The sequence below is a fragment of the Equus quagga genome, chromosome 3, assembly GCF_021613505.1.
Source record: "Equus quagga isolate Etosha38 chromosome 3, UCLA_HA_Equagga_1.0, whole genome shotgun sequence".
In the NCBI taxonomy this organism is placed as follows: domain Eukaryota; kingdom Metazoa; phylum Chordata; class Mammalia; order Perissodactyla; family Equidae; genus Equus; species Equus quagga.
This window is the reverse complement of record NC_060269.1, coordinates 117137305-117164790: the sequence shown is the minus strand read 5'-3', so window position 1 is coordinate 117164790 and position 27486 is coordinate 117137305. Positions and strand designations below refer to the sequence as shown.

Below are 27486 nucleotides of genomic sequence, written 5' to 3'. Positions count from 1 at the left end.
AGCAAGAGCCAAGACACCCAAGACACAGAGGTGTTCCAAGCAGATAATTTAGCACCTCCCCAAGGTGATACACTCTAAAGATTTGCTTAACATTTATTTAGGTGAGAACCTGAGGGCTGCAATGGAGAGAAAGAGGGCTTCAGGTGGCAGGGTCCCAATTTGCAAACCCTACTTGGCAAAGCAGAAGTCTTGCAGTTAACTCAGCCCACTCTTTCCAAAAGCAGTTAGGTGACCATCTGTTGTTACTGGGTATGCCCTATGGGGTGTCAACACGATGCCCCACAAAGATCCCAACTGGATTCTCTCATTATTATTCCCAAAACAAATATAAAAGGGTTCCTGAAAAAAGTGATGGTAAATTTAATTTTCTTCATCTTTTTTCACATCTTTTTTCACATGTTTTTCACATGATGTTTTTCATCAGTGCCATGGGCCACTATGAATGGACTTACTCCTTAATCCAATGAGAAATTAATTTATTATAGGATGCTAGATTCCTTGCGACAGTGTCTCCAGTAAGCTCTCCATCAGTTGATCTAAACACCTCCATCAATACCAACTCTCCATTTCCTGAGACAACAATAAAGTTGTATATATATCCATAAGTTCTTACTTTAGTTATGTTAGAACTTACTTCTCTATGATTTTCAACGACTGGTTCTATCCATGCCCTGTCGAAGCATACAGAAGTGTGCTCCTTCTTCCAGGCCATGGCCCAGAAACATGTGAAGATGGCCATGGTGCACCCACAGGGTTACGCATCTCAAGGTCCCTCAACTGTTCTTCACATGAAAAGACTCTGAATCACCATCCTGGTCATTATCCTCTAGACATTTTTATTATTGTCTTGTTTGTGCTTTTTCTATAAACCCTAAGTCTAAGATTTTCAACTAGAGTTGACCTAAAGTCTTTTTTTTTTTTTTTTTTTGAGGAAGATTAGCCCTGAGCTAAAGTTTTCTCTGCAGAGATGTCTTTTGAGCAGAGGGCTTGGTGCAAGGGGACAGATGCTTCCAGGTAAAGGGAACAGTATGTGCAAAGGAAGTTGGAAAGAGGTTGGCATTTACGAGAAATAGAAAGGTTGATGCAGCCAGGACAGGGTTGATGACACTATAGAAGGAAGGAAGGCTTCAAAAGCCATGGCGAGGGATTTAGCTTGTAACCTAAGTCTAATGGAACGCCCCAGAAAGAGGAGAGGCAGGGAAATGACATCATCTAATTTGTGTTTTTAAATTATCACTTTGGCAGATAAGTGGGAAATGGATTAGAAGGTGGGAAGAATGTGAAAAATATGCAAATCTTGCCTATCTGAAAGAAGTGATGAAGTTTACACTCTCCTAGAAACTCACATACCATCTTTGACCACCATATCGGTAAAAGTAGTAACTATTTATGGAGCAGTTACCGTGTATCAGATAGTGTAGACCATGTATGAGCACTTCATATAAATCACTCTGTTTAACACACAGAAACAAACCCCATGAAGTAGGTATTATTACTCTCAATAATGAGGAAACTGAGGGTCAGCAAGTGCCCAGGGTCTTATAACTGGCAATTGACAGAGCTATAGTTTGAATCAGATTTCATCTGCCCCAAACTTTCAAGGTCATGCTCTGCAGTTACCAGATTAAATTCTCTAATCTCCAGTGAACGTACTTATTTGGGAAAAGTATAGCGCTTTTGAAGAAGCTCCTTTGAGGGGGCTCATTTGATCTTCACACCGCAATCCTTATAGGAATTGAGTACCTACAGAAAACTGTCCTGTAGTTCCCAGGTTTGAGATATAATCTTTAATCTCTAGTCATCTAGCTGGATGAAGAATTTTAGGTTCATTTCCACAGATATGAAGAATTTCTGCTAAGGATTTAGTGGCAAATCAGTGTTCCAAAGGAAAAAATCAATAGCAAATATGTCAAGTTCTTAATGTTAAGAACTCATTTCACGAGCACTGAGTTTCTCTCAATGGGGTGATGACCATCAGCAGGGTCTCCCGGGTGTCTTCTAAAAGCAAAGCCAAGGACGGACGCTCCGGGCCAATTAATCTGCCTCCAGTTTTGATAAAGTTATAGGTCTATTATTTAAACGAGGTGGGAAAGAGTGATGGTTATCCATCAAAAGCATGTGGCTGCAATGCCTGCTTCCTCTTCCAAACTCAGAGACCATAAGTGTACATTGTCTATCAAATGTCATCCAGAAGCACCTGTTATTCTCAGGCCTGGGAACTGTGAATTTCTCTCTAGCTACTCACTGATATTTTTAAGCTATTCCTTCTAATTCACATGTTTTTAGGGCTACCCAAATGGTTTATCAGCTCAATCTCTATATTTTGAGACATATTTTACTGAATCCATACAAATTATAGTCCACATCAATGAGTCTGTGTTATAGTACATGATACACACATTTATTAAAAGCAAGCCTAGTCTAAAGTAGAAACTGCTAAAGTTCATTATTATATAATAAAGCTAATGAGTATTTGAGATCTTAATGGAATCAGGTTGAAAACTATACCATTTGTATATCCCACTAGATCTTTTTAAATTAAATTTTAAATGTAAAGTGGCTGCTTTCTCTAGGGTAGAATATAAGCAATTCTCCATAATTTGAATATTAGGGAAAATTAGTATAATGGGTGATACAAAATAGTGGAACCTAAGAAAAATATGTTTGGGTTTTTTTTAATTGTAGTAACATTGGATTATAACATTATATAGCTTTCAGGTGTACATCGTAATATATTTCGAATTCTGTGTAGATTACATCATGTTCACCATGCGAAAACTAATTATAGTCCATCCCCCCATATGTAAGCCTAATCATCCCTTTTGCCCTCCCAATCCCTTCCTCTATAGAAAAATATGTTTGGCTTTAGAATTATTTTCCACAATACATTTTACCTTTCTGGACTTACTTGGCTTATTAAATTTAGCTTGCAGTTCCCAAGCACATAGTAAATGACACCAGGAAGCACCAGTCTGAAAGTGTAATTATAAAATTAAAGACGATAATAAATGTAATAATAAAAAATAGGGGGTCGGCCCAGTGGTGTAGTGGTTAAGTTCGCATGCTCTGCTTTGGCAGCCCAGGGTTCACGGATTTGGATCCCGGCACAGGCCTATGCACCACTCATCAAGCCATGCTGTGGTGGCATCCCACATACAAAATAGGGGAATATTGGCAGAGATGTTGGCTAAGGGATAATCTTCCTCTCCAAAAAAAAAAAGAATAGGATACGTCCCCAAAGGATATCTGAAAACTAACTATAAATTATTATCCATTATAATAGAAAATCGAAAACTCTCATATGAGAGCATTTTTTGGCATGGACCAGATTAGGAGGAAAAAAAATTTTACCTAAGAGTTCCCCGAAGACTATGAGCAGCTTAACTAGAATTTTACAACTGATTTAACTGACAGCAGAGATTGAATTATAATAAGGATGATCAACACGAATTAAGAACCTCCTGGAGGCTGAATGCATTCTCTTCACTGTCTTATTTATGCACCCACATGAGTCTACAGAGAAATTAAAGCAAAGAGATGTGAGTGAAATTGTTTGAAATTAAGGAGAAATGGAACTAGAATACAATTTCAGCTGCCTTAAGTATTCTACCTAATTTTCCTTTAATCTATACAGTATTTTACACTTTTTTGGCAATCCTGCAATATTTAGCATATGTTAGAAATACTTTTTTGTGCTCTTTCAATTGCACTGGTACCACCTCTCCCTTTCAATCCACTATTTGCTGACGCTTACTGAGCTCTGCGTAAAAGCCAGGCACTGTTCCAAGCTCTCTCTGTCATTTAATTCTCACCTGAACATTGTAGAGTAAATACAACTATTATCTCTGTTTTACCGAGGAGAGGGCTGAGACGTGGCTCCATAGCCACTGTAGTGTGTTGAATGGTGACTCCCCCAAAAATGTGTCCATGTTCTAACTTCTGGAATCCGTGAATTTTACTTTATTTGGAAAAAAGGTCTTTGCAGATAAGATTAAGTTAAGGACCTTGAGATGATGGGATCATCTTGGGTTATCTGGAAGGGCCCTAATCCAAAGACAAGCATCCTCAGCAGAGACAGAAGAGAAGACACAGACACACAGAGGAGAAGGCAATGTGAAGATGGCAGCAGAGACTGTGGGGTGTGGATACGACTCAAGGAATGCCCGAAACCACCAGAAGCTGGTAAAGGAGGGAAATGAGTTCTCTTCCCAGAACCCCCAGAGGGAGCACGGCGCTGCCAGATTTTGGACTTTAGCTTCTGGAACTGTGAGAGAATAAATTTCTCTTGTTTAAGCCTCCAGCTTGTAGTAATTTGTTACAAAAGCCCTAGGAAACTAGTACAACCAGCATTACACGGCCACCATCCTAGGAATATAAAGGGCCTCTTCACTACCATCTCTTAACTCAGGGGGGAGATCTGGTAGAGTTTCTCCTTTCTTTTCCCGTGAAAGCACCCTCTGTCAATGATTCTTTCTGACAAACGTTTTCCTGAATGCTGTGTCTGCTAATAGTTCTTTACTTACTTCCACAATTCAGAATCTACTGTTTCTCTTCTATCTAGGTTTATTCTATGGCAACGCAGGCTTTCTCCAGTTAAAATAATAAATGCCTTTGCCCTATTCAAAATTTATTTTATGCCCTAATAAAATTAAGGTCAACAACATGGAACATATTGGCACTTGAAAATGCAATTCATTCTAACATTACAGTTCAGAAAAATTCGTAACATTTCAATTCAGAAAATAATTGATGTGGTTATGTATTTAACACATGCTGTGAAATTTTTAAAAAACTGTATTCGTAGTGTTTCAAGTATTCCATGACATACTTTTCACTGATTTATTCTTATTCAAGATTTTTTCTAATCCTATTTGATACTGTGCTGGACGGTCTCTGTTTGTCCCTCTGCATCTATACTTCATCCTCCTCAGCCTGCTCTGGGTTTTACTGTGGGCCATACGAACCACCCAGCATCTCACCCATACCTGATTTAGAGGGACGTTTGAGCTGATGATACTTAGATGAGATTTGGGGTCTCATCTATTGAGCTCACAGGGATTGCACACCCTTACCCAATGGTTGTGGGTGAGTTCAGTTGGTGGGAGGCTCTGGGAAATGGGAGAGCAGGAGGAGAGAGAGGTCAGGGTGTTTATTCCTTCTTCGGTCTCCTTGTAGGACTGAAGGGCTGGCAGAGACTCTGTTCCTCTGCCCAGAGTTGTGCAGAACTTGGCCTGTTGGGAGACGTTGCCCGTAGCTACAACTCTCTCCAGGTGATGCTCGCCCTTTCCCCCTTCAAGTCTTGGGTGGTAGAACTAATCTCCTATCTCCTATGGCCTATGGTGAGATCCCAGTGCCTTCCATCACTTATTTGTTCTCTTAACCCCGTCCATATCCCCATAAATCTTCTCTTCAATAAAGTCTTTTCAGTCACCCCTTTGAGTGTGTTGTCTTCTGCCAGACTCTCACTGAAACAGCTATTGAGGATCCCAACTGACCGCCTCCATCTAATAGCCTGAATAATTTCCTCCCATAAATAAAATTATTCCAGGTTTTCAAAAAATTTCTAGTTTAAACGAATTACCACTGGCTATGAGTGGTGTGGGTTTTTTTCTCCCTTAACAACAACAAAAACAAAAAGTGATAGCCTGGAATGATTCTGTCCCTGTCAGACACTTCTGCTACAACTGACTCTTATCACTGAATGATTTTGGTTCCAAAATACCTGTCATCACCATCACCGATGCACTCAGGGAAGGCGAGGCTACAGCCGAAAAGCATGATATGTTGATAGCAACTGAGGCGCTGGAGGTATGTGAAGAACTTGAGGAACTTCTCCATTTCCATGTTTTTGATAATTGAGAGGAGAGGTGTTAGCGTGGTGCGGTAGGGCAGCATCTGACACTGGCTGTGGGTGATTCTCGTGCAGGCACCTAAGAAGCCAAGATAATTACATTTAGGGGCAGACATATCAGAAGTGTATGTTTACAAACTCATTTGATACAATAGGTTAACATGTTCATAAGATAAAACATATTCTGTAAGTAAGGATGATTATAGATATACAACCAGACACATAGATACATACAAATGAGTGTATGTATGTGTGTATGATAATGACACCAAGCTACTAATATTCACAGAGGGATAGCATCTGTGTCCTGGGCAAATGTGTGGAAAAATACACTCTCACACCTAGCCAGTGGGCATATAAATTGGCAATCACTCTTTTAGATCACAGCTGGGCAGGGCAATATGTATCAAAAAAATCTTTTAAACATGCATATCCTTTGACATTGTAATATAATTTCTAAAAATTTATCCTAAGGAAATGATGATGATTGTGAATGTGGATTTATCTACTTGGATCTTCATGTCTACATAGTTTATAATTTTTAAGAGATGGAAATCACCTAAACATTCAACAAAGAGAATTGGTTTAAAATATTGTGGAACAAACAACAGAATACTTAGCTATATGAAAGATGCTTTAGAAGACTATTTAATCATATAGACTGATGCTTATAACATAATAAATAAAAATAGCAAGTCACAAAATAATTTGTATACAATGACTCTGTTTTTAAAAATACATGATTATATAAGGTATATACATATGTCTATGTCAGCCGCTCAGGGTCAGCTCAGAGCCTCTGATTTCATTTTCTTTCAGAGCTGGCTCCTCTCCTGGGCACTATCACCTCCATGGCCTTTCCTTCTCCTTCATTCCATAATTTGCATGGTTGGTCTGATATAAATCAAAATATTAATATGGGACCATGTGATGGGATTTTAGGAGACTGTTAGATTTTTCTTTTTTTATTCTATATTCCTTTATTGGTTTATATAAAGATTGATTACTTTTATTTAAAAAAATGAGATGATTAAAATTTTGGTTATAGTTTAAGCAAGCTATTTAAAAACAGAATCTTCAGGCTTTGGAAATGCAGTGGAAGTATTAATTCTGGTTATGTTGGGGGGAGTAAGTAAGCAGGGAAAGAAGTTCAACAAGAATGGAAACATTTCTTCTGATCACTATATAATTCTCAGCCAAAGAAATGAAGAGGAAAACCGCTCCAGATCTAAGGCTAACTCCATTTCATTAAAAATAATGTTAAAAAATAAGGCTTCCTCTCTGACAAAATGGCCAAACTAACTCTTTGATCTGTAACACAGAATAATATACCCTATCACAGAAGGGTTCCCAACCCCCTTTTCTGCTTCATTCATTCAGATAGAGCACCTCAGAGTCTTCACTTCTCATCTTCTCACTGTCTTCTCCAGTCGACTTCTAGGTACACTTCCTGATCTCAATTTTCTTTCAAACCTCTCTGAAAATCACCCAAGCCCTGTAGGAAGTCTTTCCCCAAATGATCAGATTGTAGGCATCAGCCCTCACACTTCATGAAAAGACACAATTCTCCATTGTTAGATAATAGTTATTGATCACCCAAAATGTGCTGAGCTCATTGGGGCATGATCAAAACATGATTTCCACTTTCAAAGGCAACCAGTGACATGCAGAATTCTGCTGTACGTTAGACCTAGGATACACATGGCAAAAAATTTAAGGGTGCAACACTTTTTCTGGACCTCATCAAACTCAAAATACTAAATGGGAAAGAAAGGAATTAGAGAGGAAGAAAATCCTAATTAAAATATTCAGATAGATACATATATACATGAATTCAGCTTCACGTGAGTGCTGAGGTGGGAAGTTCTGGGCAAATTTCATGAGTATAATACCCAAGTCATTTAACCAGAGAAGTTAAAATGCATTTCCGTGTGGGACAGCATTACAGGCAGGGAGAACAGACAGACAGTGGACTTCAAAATGACACAGTTGCATGTACTGTGCTAAAAGCAGAGATGCTTCCTTATAAGAAGTAAGAGGACATTTTTTCTCCATCAAAACTATGAAATCATAGTTCAGTGTCAAGAAAATATTTATTGAAAACCAACCTTGTGGTGGGCACTAAGACAGGTACTCAGATTCCTTCATTCACAAATGTCTCATTTTCACAACCCAGTAAAGTGATATATTTATCTTATACACGAGGAAACTCAATTTCAGAAAGGCTAAGACAGCTGCCCAGGACTGCCTAGCTATCACGTGGAAATTCCAGATCTTCTAACCTATGTTTTCTGAGTAACTTCCACTTGGAGCCACCTTAGACTAACACAAAGGGGGTCATTGTGTTAAAAACAGTTCTTAAGATACGTAAGATTGATTTTTCAACAATTCATATTCATGCTCAAGGATTTTGCTTGTTGTATCCTGTCTGCATTGTTCCTGCTATAACATTTAAGTTGTCAGCATTTTATATTTACTGAGGATTCACAGCCATCAAATAAAAACATCAAAGGGAAGTAACTCCCTTGTCACCAGTACATCAATCATAGCAGCTAAATTGCTCTCCAGGGGCAGGGAGCCACAGCAGAGGCCTGCTTCAGAGAACCAGCCTTCTCAGAGGACAGCAAAATTTTCCGTAAGCATCCCATCCAAAAGGCTCCTACATCTCTTTATAACATCATCCTGTTTTATTTTCATTACGGCATTAGGACTACCGAATAGGATCTTGTTTATTTACTTATTTATTCCTAGTATTCTCCCACATCAGAGTAGAGACTTTGTCTTGTCGCTAGAAATCACCGGGTTACCAAATAGTAGACATCCAATAGTTAGTCACTGAATGAATGAGGAGATTAAACAGAACAAAGTCTTCACACTGAAAGATTTCTTACTGAAGAAGAAAGAAGCAGATATGAAAAAGCCAATACATCGGAGACCCGTGGGCACTAATGTTGATGGCTAATATTGCTACTATGGTTTTTAATAATCTGTTTCCTGGAACTTACCATGGCAATAGCCAGTCTTCCCATTTCCTCCACCAGATTAACTCCTATCTTGAACTCCCCTCTGGACTACAGTGCAGAATTAAATGTAAAAAAAGAGGAAGTGTTCTCCTCTAATAGTTATACCTCCTGCTATCATTAAGCATGCTCAATTGCTTTTAGCATGAGACCTCACCATAGTAGAGAAAAAAGGTGGATGTGCTTACAAGTTATAAAGGCTGGAGAAAGAGGAATAGATGAGCAGCTCTGAGGAGAGTGGAGGTAAAAATGATAGCTGTAGCTGGCAAGAGTAGGACATTGTAAATTTTCAAAGTCGAAACCAGCTACTCCAAGACTGAGCAACAGAAGCCAGGAGGCTCCACCGAGCCTGGGTCCCAACTCCAGGCCCACAAGGCTGTGTGACCTTGAAGCAATGACTTATTCTCTTAAAACCTCCTAATCTGTAAAGTCAAAACAGTAATAATGTTAATCATAGGGTTGTGAGGATCAAATTTGTCAACAGAGGTAAAGAACTTAATGCCTTCATACTGCTGATGATCAACTGATGTTCCAACAGCGTTGGTAGCTTCAGCAAGAAAAATATACAGTACAAGGAAAGACAGAAGGAGATAAGTTTGCTTTGTAATAAAAGCCTAAATAAACCATTAGTATCTAGTTAAGTTGTCTCTTAATATGAAAGATATTTTAAATTTCATTTCCATTTATTGTTTTATAGTGAAATAAAACAATTCAAAGATATGGGAGAAGATAAAAGATCCTTAAGTAACTTCCAGATTAGATGTTTGCTAGGTACTTTTTATACAGCACTTTATTTAACCCTCCTGCAATCCTATGAAAAAGCTGTTTTTACTCCCATTTTACAGATGATGAGACAGATTCAATGAGGGTGTGAAAGTATTCAAGGTCATACGATGTTAAATGGTAGAGTTGAAATTGAAACCAGGTCTTTCTGATCCCATAGCCTACTCTTTTCCACTGTATCATTCTGTCAAAAATACTATACCACTTCACACATTGTAAATTTACTTCATTCATGGTAATGATTTGATGAACCTCGAGGGATCCTAGCAATGAGCTGCTTCTCTGAGATGGTAAAAACTAAGCCTGCTCAAAGAAAATAATGAATCTTCTATTAAAAATCGTTTACCCTTCTTCACGGAGGGACCAAGTGGATTGGGAATGCTTAGTGTCTATTTCTGGCTGTACCACAAAGTCAACCCGGGTCAGCACTACAGCAGCAGCGTGGAATAATGGAGGCTGGTCTCTATGCTAGATAACTCACAGGAAAAGCAACATTTTGCCAGAATGATTTCTGGAACAAATCAATTTGAAAGGTTATTGTGTACTTAGGAAGATCCGCAAGAGGGTTACAATTAGATAAGAAGGAACAGGAAGCTAACGAAAGGGCCTCTCTATGAAGATCCTGGCTTCCTAACTAACTCTGTAAACATGTCTGAACCCAAACGTTGAACTTAACTATTTTACTTCTCATAAGAGAAAATTAAGGAGACAAAAGTCAGGCGCATTTTCTTAAGGAGTCAATTGTGACATTTGTAAAAAGTCTTTATAGACATAGTCAAGGTAAGCCAATATCTTGCTAATTTATGCAAAAAATGCATACTTAACTGCCTAGTGCAATGCTGTGTAAACTATCAGAGTTAAGTGAGAGCTAGCTACTCTTACAAGGAAAAACGTGAGGTTTGGGGTTTAATATCTTGTATATTAATGACATATTTTCCAGACTTAACATGTTAATGCAACGTCAAGTCTCTTGGTAAAGTCTCTTGTCAAGCTTCAAGCTTTCACATCCTACACGCACTTATATACAACTAGGTCATTCTCTCCTATCCTTATTCATACACACATCCATACTACTTGTTTCTAAGATGTTTAAATAGTAGCTAAATCTTCATAAGCTAATGCAATTCATTCATTCAAAAAATATCTACTGTGGCAAGACTCTAACCCAGTGAAGGGTAATTATTTTATTGTAAATTAATTATTCACATTCCATAGTACTAAGTAAGCTGTAGCATTTCAGCTGTCACATCTTCATCTGTCATTTTTCATCAATTTTAGAAGAACTACATCTTGTTCCCATATAATCATCTACTTTAGAATTATGAATGATTGAGTAAGAACAATAATTCACATTTAGATGGTGCTTTCAAGTTTGTAAAAACTTTTCCCGTACATAGTATGGTGGTTCCACAGTCTGATTCAAATCCTGCCTGTATTATTCTATATTTATGTGGCTTTTGGTAAATTACTGAACTTCTCTGTTTATCAGTTTTGTCATCTGTAAAATGGGGATAATAATATCTGTGTTACGGGGTTATTGTCAGCATTAAATGATGTCTACACAATGCCTATCATGAGCACATACAATAAGCTATAAAAGTTTTGCTACTATTATTATTTCATTTGTGACTCTCAAAAACTCTGTGAACTAGACAGAAGAGATGTTTGTATCCATGTTATGTAGGTAGCAAAACTGAGGCAGAGATGGTAAATTTTCATTCTGCCTTTCTCCTTTAAATTCCATGATGAATCCATTTGTAGAGGAAATAACTATTAATATATATATATATAGGATCAAAATTAAAAGTTTTATTAGTTAGTTTTGCTTACTTGTAAAATAAAACAATGCTGGATGTTATATCTTTTTTTAAAACAGTCACTAAATGTTTAAAAACATTCGTTATTCATTGAGAAATATTTATTAAGTCCGTATTAAATAAAGGCACTGGGCTTGGTGCTGTAGAATTAAAAAATAAGAAACTGAAATTAGATCACATTTTGTTTATTTAGCCAAAATGTACTTTAATACATATGAAAATTACTTGTTTTTTCATGCCTACAATGGTGAAGATACATTGTATAATGATGAGAGTTTAAGAAATTACTTAGTGGCACATCGTGTTCATTGAGGGTAGGATTTATCGTAAAATCAATATCTCACTTGCAGTTAGTTTTAAACTTTGCTGCTCACAAAGGCAATGAGATTTCAGCGGACTTCCCAGCTCTGTGTAGTTTTATTGGGAATCCCATTTTAGGTTAATAATAGTCAAGATTTAAGTAGTGGAAGAAGAAATGACAGAGCAGACCTGCATACTAAGGTCTGGATTATTCCAGCCAGGTAATGTGTTTCCTGTTGCAAAGTGCTCGTTCAGATAACCTTCCTTAAATGAGATTCTCTGAATTTAAAATCTGTTCTAAGTCAGCCTCAAGCTGAGCTGATATTTACCTTTTTACTCTCTGAATTTACAAAGGAAGGTATTACAGGGAGGAAGACTGTACAGGAAGGCATGTTCTACACACTCAAAAGGAAATATTAAAATAAGTTTCTAGTATAATTTTTTGGAATGCATATGAATACTATTTCTTTCTTTTTAGTAAATATGACTTTTATCTTATTACAAGGCAATGTCAGATTAGAAAGCAAAACAAAACATGAGCAACCACTCAACCAAAAAAAGGAGGGGGCATGGAATAATTCTCGCTGGATGTATCCTCAGCATCAACTCCCCAGACCCCTCACTAAAGAGCAGCCATGAAGTTTGGGAGGCTTTCCCTACCCCCCGCTCCAGGTATGGTCCTGACGGGCCCACGACAAGCAGCTCACGGCATTGCCTGGCACTGTGCTTAGTTCAAGGGCAGACAGAGACTGAAGGTGGTCCAATCACAGTAAAACCCAGGAGCAGAACGGGCTACAAAATTTGGCGCACCCAAGGTAAAATAAAAGATGTGGGGCCCTTGTTAAAAAAGTATATTTATATTATTTTATTTAATTATATTATGTTATTCATAACACATATTTATTTATATTATTATTAATAACTTCAACAAGGCGACAACAGAGCATTAAACAAAGTGTGGAGTCCTTCTATGCTCAGGGCTCCCTGCAACCACACAGGTTGGCGTGCTTATGAAGCCGGCCGATGATTAGAGAAGGAGATCTCCCTCCAGGAACCTCTATAACTCTCCACATCGGGATATTTGAGCAGCAGTCCCAGGATTGCTCCATAACATTAGGTAACAACTAAAGATGACCAGTTTAAGAGCTATTGGGGCCTCCAATTCAGTCAGAGGACTTCTGTCTTTTTATATGACTTTAACGTACCGGGGCAGAGAGAACCAAACACACAGGAATCCCCGGCTTTGTCTGCCCATTCAAACATTACATAAAAGTCGTGTGTCTCCCTGGGAAACCAGATGTGTCTGCACACTGCATTTCAACCCCAGCTTGGAGAGTCACATTTCTCCAGGGAAACTGCTCACAGTTGGGACTGATGAGGAGTCCCTGACCTGTCCTTGTACGCAGCCACTTCTCTCCCAAGTTTAGTCGGGAAAGAAAACATAGTCCAGTGTTCCACTATTGTGCTGAAATGTTTGCTGCCTGATACCTGCTTCTAAATTAGAGTGTCCACAGTAAGGCCAGTCCGCTGTGAGTCAGTCAGCTTGAGTTTTTGATACATAGGGAGTTTCTCAAGAAAATATTAATGGCTATACTACATGTCTACTAAGGACAGATTAGAGGAATTGGACCAAATTGTAATCGAAGGTATTTGTTGGGCACTAAGAAAAGTGTTTTTTCTTTATCAGGAAGATATGAACAGGAAATCTTGGCATATTTTTCTCCAACTTGCTACCAACTATTGTAGATAACGTCCATTCACTTCTCAGATGACAAAAAAAAAAAAAGGACTCTGTGTGAAACCTGGCCTTGAAAACTTCTGAAACCCTTCTACCCCTGCCTTTTTCACATTAGGATGAGGACGATGAATCTGTTGCCCAAGAGATGTTATGGAAGTCTCGGATAATAAAGCCAAAAAAGAGAAACTTGGGAATTTTAAACATAGAAATGAATGTATGGAGTTGGAATCACAAAGAAGCGGAGTCAAAATTAGTGAGACTGCCCAGATTCAAATGGGTAAGTAGAGTGCTAACCTAGAGAGATGAAGATGTGAAGGGTGCAGTGGAATGCATGGAATAGTCAACACAAAAAATCCAAGATGGGAGTGTCAAGTCAATTTTGTTTCCAGGGACATTATAATTTTTCCTATAATTGGAAAATTTTGGAATATGAATCTTAATAATGATGAGTTAGATATTAATATAGGTTTAACCTATTTCTCTATAAAGCCTTTACTTTCTCCAGGTGATTTCTTAAAACTATGAAATAGAGTATTTTAATAAAAAACTAACTAATATAAAAATTCCTCTGTGCAAACAATACAGAGGACATCCCAATTCAATTATGGGAGCAAGTTTAAACTTACTACAAGAGGCACTAGAAAAAAAATGCTTTAAAAAATATCCTGAGAAAATTTATAAAATGTTGATAAGCAGGGTGAGGGCCTGTGGGCATTCATTGTACTATTCACTCTACTTTTGTGTGTGGTTAAAAACTTCTATGTAAAAAGATGTTTTAAAAGAAAGGATTCTGAAATATTGTGGACTAAATTAACTGAAAGCCCACCCATCATAAACATCCAGAAATATTTTGTAAAATAAAACTTCTTTTGTGTAAATAGCTGAACTCTCCATAAAGAAAAGAAAATCTCAAGATTCCAGAAAAGCATCAGTAAACGGAAAACAAGAGCAAGGAGTGAGTACATGAGATGACGTCACAGGAGTGAACATCACATGGACGGATATCCCATGAGCTGATGTGGCTGTGGGCCTGTCTTGGAGGAAGTTGTCAGTCTCAATAAAGAGATAAGGCCTTGAATCCACAGGAAGTACAAAGAGGAACTGAGACCCTCACAAAAAGCAAGGACCCGGGTAGCTCAGGCGTATGATGAGGAAGCTTGTCTGACTCTGCCTAGACTCTAGTTTCAAACAAAAAGCTTTCTTCGGGTGCTTCTTACCACAGCCCTGACCTCCCCAGGGTTTGAATTTACAACTATATGCGTGATCCAGGAACCTCCCCACAAGCCAAAAATTAACATAAAAATTGGTCCTGGGACAGTGACACCTTGGAGTGCTTAGTCAAATCAAACACAAAATTGTCCTAGAGTGACGGACGTGTGCTGATTCCAAGGAAGTTTAAAATCCAAAGTCATAAAAGAAACAGGAAACCAATCCAATAGGAGAAAGAATAAGAAGTCATTAGTCATAACCAGCAGCAGTGTTAGAAGTCTGAGAACTTCAGACAACTGACAATCTGACAGGGGCTATCAAACAATTATGAATGAAACAACTAAAGACAGAAATATAGTAATTAAAATCTTTTGAAAAGTATGGCACACAATAAATAAAGAACTGGAAGACTCGAAAAGAAATCAAATAGACCCTCTAGAAATGAAAAACATACATCAGCACTGAAATTTAAAACTCTGTGACTAGATTAAAACAGAAGATTAGAATCTGCTGAAAGGAGAATTAGGGAATTAAAAGACAAATCTGAGAAAACACATCAGAATTCAGCACAGAGATTTACAGAGGATGGATGAGAATGTTCAACCTAAGAGTAATTAGAGTCCCAAAAAGAGAGAATAGGGAGCTCAGAAGGGAGGTTATATTCACAGGGTTAATAGCTGAGAACTTTCCAAAATTGAAGAAAGACCTTGGGGTCAGCCCGGTGGCACAGCGGCTAAGTTTGCACTTTACACTTCGGCGGCCTGGGGTTCGCCAGTTCGGATCCTGGTTACGGACATGGCACAGCTTGGCAAGCCATGCTGTGGTAGGTGTCCCACATAGAAAATGGAGGAAGATGGGCACAGATGTTAGCTCAGGGCTAATCTTCCTCAAAAAAAAAAGAAAAGAAAGAAAGACCTCAATCCTCAGATTCAAAAAGCACATCTTCTAGATAAGAGATACAAAAAGAAATCCATATTCATTATATATGCATTATAGTGAAACCAGCAAAGGCAAAAAATAAAAAGCTTAAAGCATCCAAAGACAAAGTGCCAGTTGCCTACAAGGGAATAAAAATTAAATTGGCATTAAAGTTTCTAATACAGCAACACAAGAGTCCAGAAAAATGTGAAATAAAATTTTTAAATTAAGAGAAAAAACCTATCAACCTATAATTCTATACCTAGATAAACAATCATGCCATATTGAGGGTAAAATAAACATATTTTTAGAAAAACAAAAATTGAAATAGTTTCTGCTGAAGGAACTCCCAGGTAATATTTAATTCAGGAGAGAATTTAACCCAGAAGGAAGAAACAGACTCAAGAAGTAACAGTGATTATTATATTATGTGTACTTGAAATCTTTCATAATATTGAAAAATAGTGCAAGAGCCACCTCTGTTTAAAGGCTTCTTTAGGGGCCGGCCTGGTGGCACAGCAGTTAAGTTCACATGTTCTGCTTCTCAGCGGCCCAGGGTTCGCCGGTTCGGATCCTGGGTGCAAACATGGCACCGCTTGGCAAAAGCCATGCTGTGGCAGGTGTCCCACATATAAAGTAGAGGAAGATGGACATGGATGTTAGCTCAGGGCCAGTCTTTCTCAGCAAAAAGAGGAGGATTGGCAATAGTTAGCTCAGTGCTAATCTTCCTCAAAAAAAAAAATTAATAAATAAAGGCTTCTTTAAATTGCCTCAAAATTTTGAAAGTTGAGTTGCACTGGCTACTTATTTATCTCTTTAAACCTAGGGCTTACTGCCTTGCTTGCTCAAAAACAAAGACTTATAAAGCATCCCTCAAATTTTGAAGTTTTAAAAAAAAGAAAACACTATACCTTGGATGCACAAAGAAACAGAGAATATGATATATGTTAAATTAAATCATATTATTGAATTATTCTAATTTCAGAACTTTAAACCGTATATTTGTTGTCTATATTTCCATATCCTATGTAGATTTGAATTAAGTCCCTACTACCATAAAATGTGCAAAATTATCTATGTAATTTAGCAGTAAAATGAGGTAAGCAGAAGCGGGAATTTTTTTAAAAACAATTACAATGGTGGTATCATTATTAAATCTGTACATTTTATTGTTTAGAATTTTTAATATTTATTTTATTACAAAACCATACAAAGTACTTGTGAAAGATAAAAGATGTGGGAAATACAGAATACGCAAAGAAAAATATAAAAGTTACCTATAGGACTATGACTCAGAGGTGATCATTGTAAGCATTTGGATATATGTCATTATTGAAGTCAAATGACCTCGACACAACTTCCAGATTCCTTACTCACTAACTTCATCGATCATACTTAAACTCTCTGAACATCATTTTTTTTACTGTAACATGGGGATATTAATAGTATCTACTTAATAGAGTTTTCATCTAAGGTATATAGCGCAATACTTGGCACACAATAAATTTGATTCATTATTTTGCTGGTCTTTTTTTCTTCCAAAAGATACACTGTATATTACTTAACATAACATGAATATATTTAGCATTACAATTCATTGTACATATACAGTGTACATATTATTTAGTAGCCTGCTTATTCACTCACTAATATTTCTACATATCAGTAAGTATTCTTCCACAGCATTATTTTCAATGGTTGCACCTTTACCCATCATATGATGGATTAAGAGACAGAGGGTGAAGAAGAATAAAAGACTGATTAAAAACCCATAAGAAAGAAAATACAGCCCAGAAACAGAAAAAAAAACAAAATCTTTATAAATCCCATATCATAAGAAAAAAAATGAGTTTAAAAAACAAGAACTCAAAGACAAAAGAAAAAAATGTACTAAAAGAAAATTAAGATTATACCACTAAAAATATTAACTTAACACTAAAAGTATTTAAAAATAAATTAAGAATTGAAGAGGCTTAGGATAACCATTATGAGCACGTTTAAAAAGATGCACATATGGGAGGCCGGCCCCGTGGCCAAGTGGTTAAGTTTGCGCGCTCGGCTGCAGCGGCCCGCGTTTCGCTGGTTCAGATCCTGGGCGCGGACATGGCACTGCTCGTCAGGCCACGTTGAGGTGGTATCCCATATGCCACAACTAGAAGGACCTGCAACTAAGATATACAACTATGTGCCGGGGGGATTTGGGGAGATAAAGCAGAAAAAAAAAAAAAAAGAAGATTGGCCCCTGTTGTTAGCTCAGGTGCCAATCTTTAGAAAAAAAAGATGCACATATTATAAGGAAGAGAACAAGTCAACAAAATACATGCTTCTGAACTGAGAACCCAAAAGTAGAAAAGTTCTGAAAGATGCTATAAAGAAAAAAGATTTTCCTGAAATGAAGGAATAAATGAGTCTGCATATGCAAAGGGCAACCATACTTCATTATGACATCAGAATGATGGACATCAAGATAGAACTGTTCATGTCAGTAAGCTTAATAGAAGAATTCTTCAAGAACTTAGGCTGAAACTGTGTAGCTCCACACCCAGGATCCAAACCGGTGAGCCCCAGGCCACCAAAACAGAACTCGAGAACTTAACCACTTAACATTCTACCCCTCGTCCCCCAAAATTCATGTCCTTCTCACATGCAGAATATATCCATTCTATCACAACACCCCAAAAGTCTTAAGTCATTCCAGCATCAACTCTGAAGTCCAAAGTCTCATCTAAATATCATCTAAATTAGATATGGGTAAGACACAAGGTATGATTCTCCCTGAGGGCAAAATTCCTCTCCAGCTGTGAACCTATGAACTAGACAAGTTATGTGATTCCAAAATACAATGGTAAGACAGGCATAGGATAGACATTCCCATTCCAAAAGGGAGAAACAGGAAAGAAGGAAAGGTGACGGGTCCCTATGTGAACATGGACAGTACTTGGTGTGTTCCTACACGTTACCTCATCACTGACTCTCATGATTAGCTGTAATGTGGCCACCTGGCCAATCCTCAACCTCTAGAACAAGCAAAGACTTTTGATTTAAGGTCTTCATTTCTTCCCCATGGCAACCCTCCCATATTATTTATTTTTAAATTTTTTTGTTGACTTTAAAGGACACATAATATGATAGCATAGTCACTGTGGCTTAACAGCCATCAGGTCATCACAAATCAGTCTCCTGAAATGCATATCCTAAAGGCCTTTGTCCAGTGCATATTTACAAACATATAACAAAAGCAGAAACAAACTCTCTGAGCTTGATTACTTAATGAACAATGGAAGAATTAGAAAGTAATTCCAAGGAGAGAATTGTAGAATTCTAGTCTTCGCACTTCTTGAAGTGGTAAAATTCTTGTTAATATCTATAAAAGCAAAATTGGCCCTCCCATATTCTATAGATAAAATTGAAACCCAAAGGCACTGTTCAATTTATCTAAGACAATTATACTATAAATAAGTTTTTAAATTTAAGAATAAAACAGTATAATCTGATTAAAAATGGAAACTCCAGGACAGACCTTTAAACTAGAATTTACTTTTATAATTGTAAATAAAACTTTACAATGTTTGGAAAAATGATGTATTTATTATAGCATTAAAATGGTATGAATTAGCAGTCTTGTCTTTTAAAGAAATAAGAATTGAAATGGATCTTGTTTTCTTCCATCTCTGAACCTCTCTTATAGAATTTCTTAAGCTGTAAATAATATGCTCATGTCTTAAGGCAGTTACTAGACAATGGGCTACTTGGGGAACAGGATTTCTATCTGATCCATCTTTATACTGGTCATAGCCAAAGGCCAGAGCTTGGCACCCAATAAATAGCTGCTGATGAACGAATGGTGCTTCCCAGAATAGGAATCTAGACTCTCAGGGACTGAGATGTCTCATAAAGCTTGGAAGATTACATAGGCATCAGAATGATGACTTCATTCATCAGAATGAATTTACACTAATTAACATAGTTATAAACAAGTACGTAAGTCTCATCAATTCAAACACCACACGTGAATATTAGGTTAGTGATGCAGAGCAGCAAAATGAAAAAATAAAATATGTTAACACTAAGGGACAAGGAATGGTTTGCATTAAACGTGAATTGATGCAAAGCTTTTGGCTTGGAAAACTCATTAGCATACTCATTTCAACTACAAGTAAGGGAAAAGGCATATTCTCCAAAGGCACAAGTAACAGCAAACAGATCCCACTGGTGGGATTTTTGCTCTCAACATAAAATTGTACAAAGACCAAAAACCTGAGACAGACAGCAAATTGAATGATTCAGGCAAAAGAGTATATACAGTGCCAATTTTCTTTCAGAACCAGAGAGTAAAGTAAGTAACAGTTTGGGTTTTTTTTTTTAACTTTTATCTGAGACTCTGGCTTTCAAAAGATCATTTTTGTCCTTGAATTTGATCAGCACTGTTTCTGCAATGCTGTTATCAGCATGCTACTGTTTTTTCCTCCACATGGATCAGTAGTACTGGGCTGTTCTTCCTGAAAAGGAAACTATGATAATGAATCTAGAGAGGAAAATTTTGAGCCATGAGCCTTGTTGGCATGATGATTTATCTCTGACTGTATTTGCTCTATTACTGTGTTATGGGCACATTACCTTTGGGAGCACACGTCGCCTGTGGGCTGTGGCAGGATTCATTTCAGAGAGAGGGTCAGGAAGTCATACCCAGAAATTTCTGAGAAGGGAGGAATGGGACGGTAGCCAAAGAAAAGTGAAATAGGCACTGTTCCATTATCCCTTTCAAAAACCCAGCTCTGCAAATGATTGAGTCTGCTCTCTCTGAGAGGAACCCAATACATCCCAGGGACAGAGTCATCTAAAGATAGAATGAGGAGGAAGGAAAGGAGAGTGGGAGAAAAGAGAAAGAGAGTCCATTCCAACCTTCAAGTTTCCTTTCCCTCTCTCCCAAGAATTGTGCAGGTCTTTACTAGAATGCCACCATGCTAACCAGACAAGCATGCAACAATTACTTAAATGCTTCTCTTGTTCTTGCTTAGATGCTGATGTTAGCCAGAAGCCCATGTCTGAATCTCATAACTGTTCTTTAAGCCTGAAGAATATGATTTAACATATAGGAGAAGGCAACCGACTGGACTTGCACGTTGGAGTCCCTCACTGGTGTCCAGCAGAGCATATAAGGGGTGGTGTCCAGGGACATGACTACAGTAAATTTTGGAGTGGCAAATTCCTAATGAGGCTTAGGCAGGCCTCAGACTCTCCCCCCAAAATATTCTTTTCCTCTAGAGTAGGTGTTCTTAATCATAATCCAAAGACCCGTGAGCCCATACACAGAATTTAGGCTGTCTATGAACTTGAATGAGAGAAAAATTGCATCTCTATTTCCATTAACCTCCAACTGAAATTTAGCATAATTAAATTATCAATATAGGCAACAAATGTAGAAAAAAATTAGAAATCATAGCTATTTTCATATAAACATAGAGTTATTGTAGACATTTCAAAATATTATTTATGCTCATCTCTGTTATAAAATTACAGTTACTGACCTAGTGCTAGATATCATTATTTAATGTAATAAATAGTACATGTATTACTACCTCATGAATTTATATTTCTAATATTTTGATCCGATTTTAATATAATTGCTTTCTTTTGCAATTCTGATTAATTTATGTTAAGCACCAAAACCTTCTTCTGAGAAAGCATCTACAGGCTTCATCAGATTGCCAAAGGAATCCTTGGCACAAAAAAAGTTAAGGAGCTCTGTACAGAGCATTGCTGCATTTTCTGTGGATGTGACACAAATGGCTAGAACTCACGTACCCTAATGCAGTATTTCACAAGCTGAAGAATTGTACAGGTTTTTTCACAGGAAGAAAGTTATGGAGGGATCCATAAAATCAGATATAAATCCCCTTGTGTCTATAGATTTAACATGACTATAAAATTAATATGTATAAATTAAATACAAACAAAACTACAAAGCTAATAAAATTTAAATTAATTATATTAATGAATTAATATTGACATTGTTCTGATAAAACACCATGAGGTACAAGTTCTTCTGCATCTGGGAAGCTTATACTATTACCATGTGTCCAGCTGAGTGTGTCAGTCACCATTTTTCTCTATTTGAACTGCCACAGAGACATCCTTTGTACAATATGCCAGTGCATACTTTGTTCTGGGATTGAGAAGAATATCTATCAAGTCGGCCTCTGTTCCTTTCTTGATGGCTGGCAAATGCCTGCTGAAATAACTCTAGGCCCAAGATGGACCTGCTCCTTCCTAAGATGTCATGTCAGTAAACTGAATCTTAGATAATGTGCATGTTGCTGTAAATGCTCCGATTGACCAGAAATGCAGTGCAAATATCCAGTCCACCAATTCCCAAATGCCAAGCCAACTCTAGGCTCTATACATATTTTCTTGTTCCTTCTCACTCCAAACAAGGCTGACTATGTGATCCCAGTCAATCAGATATTTTCCATTTTTCTCTTTCTGTTCTTTATTCTTTATCCTATAAAAGCTTCTGCCTGCTGCCCCACTTTGCAGGTCTTCAAAAGGAGACTGCCCATGTCATGAAGTGTTAAAGTTTACTTGTATCACCTAAATCGTCTTCTTTAATCATTTTTTAACAGTCTAAGCAATATAGCTTAGCAGTAACATAATCACAAATAGAAATTCAAACACAGGCACCAAAATTGCAAATCAGTGCTTGTTGTAAGATGGTTATCCAGGTTATTAATTATTTATTATTATCATTGAAATGAAAGCATACGTTTAATAAATTCTTTTTTTTTTTTTTTGAGGAAGATTAGCCCTGAGCTAACTACTGCCAATCCTCCTCTTTTTGCTGAGGAAGACTGGCCCTGAGCTAACACCTGTGCCCATCTTCCTCTACTTAATACGTGGGACACCTACCACAGCATGGCTTTTGCTAAGCGGTGCCATGTCCACACCCGGGATCTGAACCAGTGAACCCCGGGCCGCAGAGAAGCAGAACGTGCAAACTTAACCACTGCACCACTGGGCCAGCCCCTAAGAAATTCTTATAGAGAATTCTTGGATTCCCCAGAACACATCTGAGGCCCCTCAGACTGCACATGGAGAAATACTGTCTAATAGCACAATAGGAATGACAAGGATACAACTCTCATGCATGTCTAAGCCATTTGCCCATCCACACTTTCACATAGAAAGACAGACTCCCACTCCAAAACACATAATAATCTATAGTCAATAATCTACAGAAGTGGGTACACGACCCTGAGGGCAGTAGAAATGACTTTTGAAGAATATAATGAAGACATCCAGGGTTCCATTCCCAACAGGATTAAAAAATGTCAAGAAAAAAGGAGAAGAGCCTTTACCTGATTTCAGATGTCTAATTAGACCCCTCTTCCAAAATACCCCCTTGGATAGTTTCCTGATGAATAGTAATCCAGGTAAAACTACAAGACTTGCTCTGATCCTCTTAGCTTCATGTTCTTGCAGAGTTCACTTTCTTTTTTTTTTTTTTAAGATTGGCACCTGGGCTAACCACTGCTGCCAATCTTTTTTTTTTTTCTGCTTTATTTCCCCAACCCCACCCCCACCCCGTACACAGTTGTATATCTTAGTTGCAGGTCCTTCTAGTTGTGGGATGCAGAGTTCACTTTCAAACTAATAGAAATACCATGTTAAAAACACAAAGCTATGAAGAAAGAAGAACCTTAGGGTTTCGGACTGGTGTATTAGCTTTCTACACTCAGCAAATTTTAAGTATGTGTTTAGGGCATTTTGGTACAGAGTTATCAGTGCTAAGAAATCACTGCTTTTTAGACAGCTTCACTATCATGATCCAAGTCATTTTACCTTCAGAAGAGAGACTCTGTATAGTTCACTGAGGAAAAAAATGAAATCTAAGGTGAATGCCCATTATTAGGAGAATGGCTAAAATAAATGATGGTATAATGACAACATGGAATATTATTCAGTCATTGTAACAATGAATTAGAGATATTTACATGAAGTATTCATGAAGGAGAAAAACATTATGTTGAAAAATATATGTAATAAACATGATTCCATTTTTTGAAAAACAAACAATGACAAAAATATCTCTATATGTATGTTATTCTGTGTGAATACACGTGTATACATGTTTATATATGATTGTATGGCATGAAGAAAGCTATAAAATTATACGCTCTAGGTTGTTAACATGGGTTAACTGTGGACAGGAATAGGGTAATATGATGCAAAAGGAAGGAGAAAGGATAAAGTGATTTATGAAAAAAAAAGAAGACTTCTATTTTAAAATAATATATACAATATAATAATATTTATGTATTATAAAAGGAAGAAAAATCAACTCCCAATGTTGGAGGAAATGAAAAAGAAACATTAGAGTAAATAAGGAAGGTACAAGTGATTGAGAGGTAGGAAGCACTTCCAAATGGCACAGTAAGATCCTCCAAAAATATGTTCCTCCATAAAAGTAGTAAAAACACTGGGAAAAAATTATCAAAATCAAATTTTTCAGAACTTAGGAATTTAACCAAAGGCTTGCATCAATTAGAGGAACATTTATTCAAGAAAAATGACTGAATCACAATGAGAACCATGCCTTTGCAGCATTTTAACTTGTCCTCTTCCTAACACCCTCTCCCTACTTCTGTTGTGGCCCTGAAAACCAATGGCCTTGCAACCATGGTAGCTATGAAAACTAGACACCTAGGAGATGATAGAGGGGGAAGAAACGGTTTGAAGCTCCCCCAAAAGGCATCCCCAGAGAATTGTCACCATTCAACCTATCTGGAAGCCCCTGGAAGGGATCCATTCTCACAGTTTGTCTTCATTTGACTTGACTCAGCACTTTCTCTATGCAAACAGTTCTATTCCAGGACACTTGTCAAAAACAACCTGTGGCAATTGTTTAACATCACAGCTACCTGAGGCAAGAGTACCTGTTGGAAATGAGAGGCTGACCAAAACACTTAAAAGGAAAAACTGGAGAATGAGATGTTCAAAGGGGCCTTTGATAGGCTCTGACATATTCCATTGGGATCTAGAAGGCCAGGGCTGTGCCCATATCCCAGAAAGATATGAGAAGCCAGTCACAGAAGCCGTATATTCATTGTTTGATGTCCTTTATATGAAGTGTTCAGAACAGACAAATCCACAAAGACAGAAAATACATTAGTTTGCGACACAGGCTGAGGAAAAGAGGAAATGAGGAATAATGGATACAACATTTCTTTTTGCAGGGATGAAAATGTTCTAAAATTAGTTAGTGGTAATGGTTACACAACTCTGTGAATATATATTAAAAATACTGAATTGTACATATTAGAGGGTGAATTTTATGGTATGTAGATTATATCTCAAAAAGTGGGGGTTTTTTAAGTAAAAGTGAGGTCTGATGCATTTTCATCTGACATAGAATATTTAGGAGCTGGTTACCAAAGAGCATAATGAGAGAACAGAACACTTTAAGCTTTCAGCAAATTAATCTACTCTGTTGTCATTTTAATTCCTGATCAGAGTTTCTAGGTTATTTTATTGTGTGCTATATTATTTTTAACTCAAACGCTCTTGGTTGGTCAAAGAGTTTTTCCCTTTCCTTAAAATTTAATTTATGTTTGAACACATAAAATATATGAAGAGAAAACGTGAAAATAAAAACCCAAATGCAGAATGCAACCTAGAAAAATCCCTTGCTGAAATATAGCATGAAAGCTAACTATGGATCTTTTCCCTTTCCATATTACAATTAGTTTTCAGAACACAACTAATGAAACTCCAGAAGTAACAGATGTCACATAAAGCCTATTCCACATTTACAGAGCCCAGCTCTGCCACACAGTGTAATATGGAGGAATTTGTTCCAAACTGCAGTATTCTACGCTTTAGCATGATCTTAAGGACCCCTAGGAGGAAAGGTCTTAAAGGAAGGCGATTTCCCAGTACCTTTTGCCAGGAGTTCTCCCTTTGGTTTCCTACCCAGGATATTTGGGTAGGACAGACCGTCTGGCCACTTTATTTTTGGACTGCAGTGGACTTAAATAGCTTTTACACATGCCAGGAATTTAAAATGACATTTTAACTAGAGAATAATAAAAAAGAGAGATAAAAACAAATTCTCTGCCAGGTGTTGGTACAGATACAAGACATTCAATGATACTTTAAGTAAAATTGATTACACAAATATCAAGTGCAGAAGTATGATTAGGCATCACCAACCAAAAGTAATGAGACATTAAATTTTTGAAATGACCGTAGTTCATTTATTTATTCATTCAACAAATATTTTATTGAGCCCTGGCTATACAGCAGTAAACAAAATAGACTTCTCTCCTTACTGTCCTGGAGCTTGAAATTTGCTCAGTAATGCTCCTGCTACTGCAAAAAGAACAATAAAATTAAATGAGGAAGGTGAAATACTTGAAAGAGTATCTAGGAGTCGCAAGATCTGAATCTCTATTCCATGTCTACTGATTACTAGACCAATGGTATTGGATATGTCAACTTAATTTCTCTAAGCCTCAATTTCATACCTTGAAAAATGGTGTATATTACCTGTCCTGCATACCTCATCAGTATATTATAAGGACCGCAGAGAAAATACTCAAATTATGCCCTGAAAACTACCAAAAGCTCTATAATGACAGGCTAGTAATATTACTGAAATGTATGAACAACTATCAAATCCCTTCAACAAATAATTTTAGTTAATATAGACCATCTCCTGCAGATCTGTGTGGTCAGATGGTAAAGCTCAGTGCTAACTGTCAAGTACATTAACAACATAGAATGACACACATTCAAAGGTTTTGACTTTTCTCCATTCAATCATTCTAATTTCACCTGGATTTCCTTTCCTTGTCAAATTACATTCATATTCTCAAGCAATGTTCCAACCATAGGAAGAAAAAATGAGTCAAACAGATTTCCATCAAACTTCCAAAATGGGCAACAAGTACCATATGTTTCTTTACTCTTCAGGGTATGTGTTTGTCACCTCTACTTGAATCTTAAATGACAGAACTTTCAAAATAGAGACAAATCCACTTAGTAAAAGAAAATAACAACTGCTGTAACGGCAGCCACATCAACTGGACTGAATTTTTGCTTAAATTACTTATGCACTTCTGATGAAAAACATTGCCCTTAAGAATAATGAAGTGCTTAAGATATGACTAAAATATTAAGAACCTCAAAATTAAACTCATGAGGAAAATTAATTTTACTTGGCGTAATTCAGGTTTGCAGTATTACTGTCAGGTAATGAACACGAATCCGTATGAATCACTGGTGAACACCAAGCCTTAAGAAACAGTTAATACCTATAGGTACTGTGTGAAACAATGGAATCCAAACAATCTGTCTCTTTGGGGCTAGAGAAATAGAATAATCCTGCTTTTCTTCAGACACTGGCAAACATGTACTGTGATAGCTAAGAATCAGCTTAATTCTTCCCTTCCTGGCCCAGAATGAAAATAAATACTCTGTCTTAGACCTACGATGCGATTTCCCTTTGTGGGTTTTCATGAAAGAGGGAGGAACAAATAAGAAAATGATCATGGATGGATGGACTTTGTATAATTTCAATCACATAAGCTTGTTTTAGGAAGTAGAAAATAAAAATCAAGACAACTGCAGAGAAAGGTCTTACAGTGACTGCTCTGATCACATTTCATCGGTGCTAACTGGATCAGAGCGGAAGCTCTTTGTCACTTTCCACACAAATCCACCCCCACCAGCACTCTGGAAGTTTAACAACTTGACTAAAAACCTGAGGAGTATCGAGGGATGGAGTCACATGCCAGAGCATATTGTCTGCCACCATCTAACTGGCCCCATCTCCACATTTTCTGTCTTCTT

General features: G+C 37.3%; 1 protein-coding gene across 1 annotated transcript in view; it reads right to left on the bottom strand.

The window, feature by feature from the left end:
• LOC124237618 (atrial natriuretic peptide-converting enzyme-like) overlaps positions 1-27486 on the bottom strand; it is a 211430-nt gene that overhangs the window by 138975 nt on the left and 44969 nt on the right. The window contains exon 4 of the mRNA XM_046657472.1: positions 5723-5930. Within this exon, the coding sequence (XP_046513428.1) occupies positions 5723-5930 (208 nt within the window). The remainder of the gene's footprint in view (positions 1-5722; positions 5931-27486) is intronic.